General features: G+C 45.6%; 1 protein-coding gene across 1 annotated transcript; it reads right to left on the minus strand.

Annotated features, from left to right (window-relative positions):
* Positions 1-1,307: 1,307 nt before the first annotated feature.
* LOC307263815 (transmembrane protein 74) lies at positions 1,308-2,105 on the minus strand (the record flags this gene model as incomplete). The annotated part of the gene is made up of 1 exon (XM_080045080.1): positions 1,308-2,105. One exon carries the CDS (start codon positions 2,103-2,105, stop codon positions 1,308-1,310), a length of 798 nt encoding a protein of 265 aa, XP_079901206.1.
* Positions 2,106-3,051: the final 946 nt, after the last annotated feature.

Raw genomic sequence — 3,051 nt, forward strand, 5'->3', positions numbered from 1 at the left:
TTTATACAAACAAGACTGTAACGTTAAAGATGCCCCATAGGCCACATTAAGACTGACTGTAGCCCTGTGTTGAAAATACACAGCCTCCTCATTAATTTAAATGAAGCCAGTCTAGTGATATTGGGTCGCTCCAGGGTAAAGTGTGAACCTGCTTCCTGCAACCAATCGTTATCTAGCGAAGGTGCTGAGATGGCCAATCAATGACCTGCAAGTTCACATTCCTGGTGAGAGGGACACTGTGTCTCTGTCAGGGAGACGGTATAATAAACCTTTCAGAGTTGTAAAAAGCCTGTGTCAGATATTATAAAACCTCTGTATGGTTTTGGCATCTGATAAAAACCCTTGACAACTTATGGATCTATAAAGCAGTCTGGACTTACTGGATTATTTTTCCGTACTTGAAACCACACACACAAATCCACCAACACTTGTCTTAATGCAGGTTCAGTTTTTGGTCTGATCTCTTCACGCTAATTCGGTCACCAAACCCTTAAATTAGCTTAGTCCGGAGCTATTTTAAGGGTTTACTTACTAAAGAGGATTGTGAATTTTGTCCTCAATCCCTTCCAGTGGAATTGGGTTAGGAATGGATCTCCTTAGGCTCAGTCCGCACCGAAGGAACTATTACACCAAACACAAACTCTTTTAAAGGTGCAGTGTGTAACGTAATGGAGTATTCTGCCCTCATTTAGTGGTGAAAAGTGTAGTTTGCAATGCTCCGTCACTACCCCTCTGGTGTGGAGAATTTAAAGAGCTACGGTGGCCTTCAAGGGCAAGAAGCTAGTAAAGATGACATCATCCACCACTGCCTCAAGTCTTTCCACAATATCAAGTGATGAGGTGAAGATGTATATTTATTTATTCTATAGTACTTCTTCTTGGTCTTCAAACAGGTGTGTCCCGTGGACGCCTACTCAAACAAACGCGTAAGGCCGTTAAGTTTGTCCATTATGTGCTACCGTAGAGACATGGAGGTGAAACAATATAAAAAAAATTTAAAGTCATAAAAACACTTTTATTTTTAGGTGATTATACACTAATTAAAACATAGAGTATTTATGAATAATATTTTCCATTTCGACAAAGTCAGTTTTTGAAAAACGCCAATTCCCTTTACGCACTGCACCTTTAATGTGCATGAGGTCATGGGAGCAAGTGTTAAGACTGACCTTTAAACATTTGAACCCACCCTTTAAAAAAGCTCTATATATCAGCCAAAAGTTGTTGGAAGTATAAAGGCATTAAAGGACAGCACTGGTTGGATTTTCTAAGCACTTTTCCTGAGTCTTTTCCCTCTCTGTCCCTCTTCAGCTGAGCACTTCTTCTAAATCCTCCTCAGCCACTGACCCATGCGAGCACCCCGATGCTTCCCTCGTCGGGCTGCTGGTAGTAGGTCCCGCTCTCAGATTCATAGATCCGTATAACTTGGCCGCGGCGTGTTTGGAATAGGCAAAGGCTTTCCTCCTCATCATCTCTCCTTTCCACATGGAGACCATGAGTAGCGTGGAGAGCAGCGCGCCCCCGAGCGTCAGCAGGCACAGTCCCGCTATGACGCAGCGGTCCAGATGGGCCCCCACGCGGGCTTTCTCCCTCTCCAGACGCTCCATCTCGCGTGCCGTCACGCTGTCCGGGTCCACGCGCACGTCTCTCGGGACAGTGTAGGTGATAGCGACCAGAGAGATGCCCGTTACGAGGCACGACACCGCTATGATGAAACCGTAATCCACAGACTTTCCCGAGGCGTCAGAGTCAAAGGAAAAGTCGTCATCGGAGAGCAAATAAAGTTCTGGGAATTCGTCTTCCGCCTCCTCCTCCTCCTCCTCCACCACCTCCACCTCCCCGTAGAGTTCACTTGAGCAGCTTTGACTCGGCGTGCACGTGCGTGGACTTGTCCCGATCAACTGGACGTCATCGTTGTCATATTCGTCATCTTGGTGTTTGCAGGTGAAAGATGTTTCGGTTACCTCGCAGTGCGCTGTCCATGGTGCTGAATCCTCCTCCTCGCCTCCCCTGATCTCGTTGAGATTTCTTCGCTTGTTGTTTGAAACCAACACCAGAGACGCGTCTCCTCTCGGATCGCAGTAGAACAGTTCCAGATCAGCCATTTGGACCACCTGGCTGGGGCTGGGTTTCCCCGTATCCTAAAAAGCCCATGCGCCCGTTTTCTTTAGTTGGACATAAAAAAGAGAAAGAGAAAAATAAACCAATAAGATGTTTAAACTGCCTGAAATGACTTCATTTACCTCAAACTAAATTGTGTGTTGCTTTCTCGCTGCCTGTAAGCCACTTTGTATCAGCGTACAAAGTATTTGCACAACGCACCCCATCTCTCTCTCTACCCCCTCTCTCTGTGTCTTTCTCCCTCCCTCTCTCTCTCTCTACATGTCTTTCTCCCTCTCTCTCTCTCTCTCTCTCTCTCTCTCTCTCATATCTTTGGGTGGGCACCGCAAGCATTTTAAAGTGGCCTCAAGCTAAAGCAAGTCTTAAATTAATTCCCATGAGAATCGCCCATAACATAATGCAATCTTCCAGTAGCACTTTCTCTTCAGTATTTAGTCTGGCATATCCCCCAAAAACAGTGCTCAAATATAGCCTATTTAAAAGCCAAAGCATGCGACTCGCTTATACACACAATTCCAAATGATGTCTTATCACTTTTATATTACTGAGCAAAAGAGTAGCCTACCTACCATCTCTGCCCGTCCGTGTCTGCTCGCATCGCATCCCCGGCTGCTTCTGCTCTTTGGTCAATTAGAGGGAAAGGTTTGGCAGAGCCGAGACCCCTCCCACGGTCTGAGGCTCCGGCACAGCGCCTCATAAATGCCTATTAGCGAGCCAGGGCTGATGGAAGGAATCTGCCTTGTGTTACCTAATGGGGGAAGTCACGATTTCCAACACCTGCTTAATGAATATAAGTGGTTAATTAAATAAGCCACGCATCTAAGTAATACGATTTATAAAAGGACAGGGGTTTCACCATCTACAGTTAAAAGCTATAGTGCGTAACTTTTTCATATAAATGAATGTCGGTTACATTTAAGCCATCGCCAA

This window comes from Ammodytes marinus (genome assembly GCF_949987685.1).
Source record: "Ammodytes marinus genome assembly, chromosome: 17".
Lineage (NCBI taxonomy): Eukaryota > Metazoa > Chordata > Actinopteri > Uranoscopiformes > Ammodytidae > Ammodytes > Ammodytes marinus.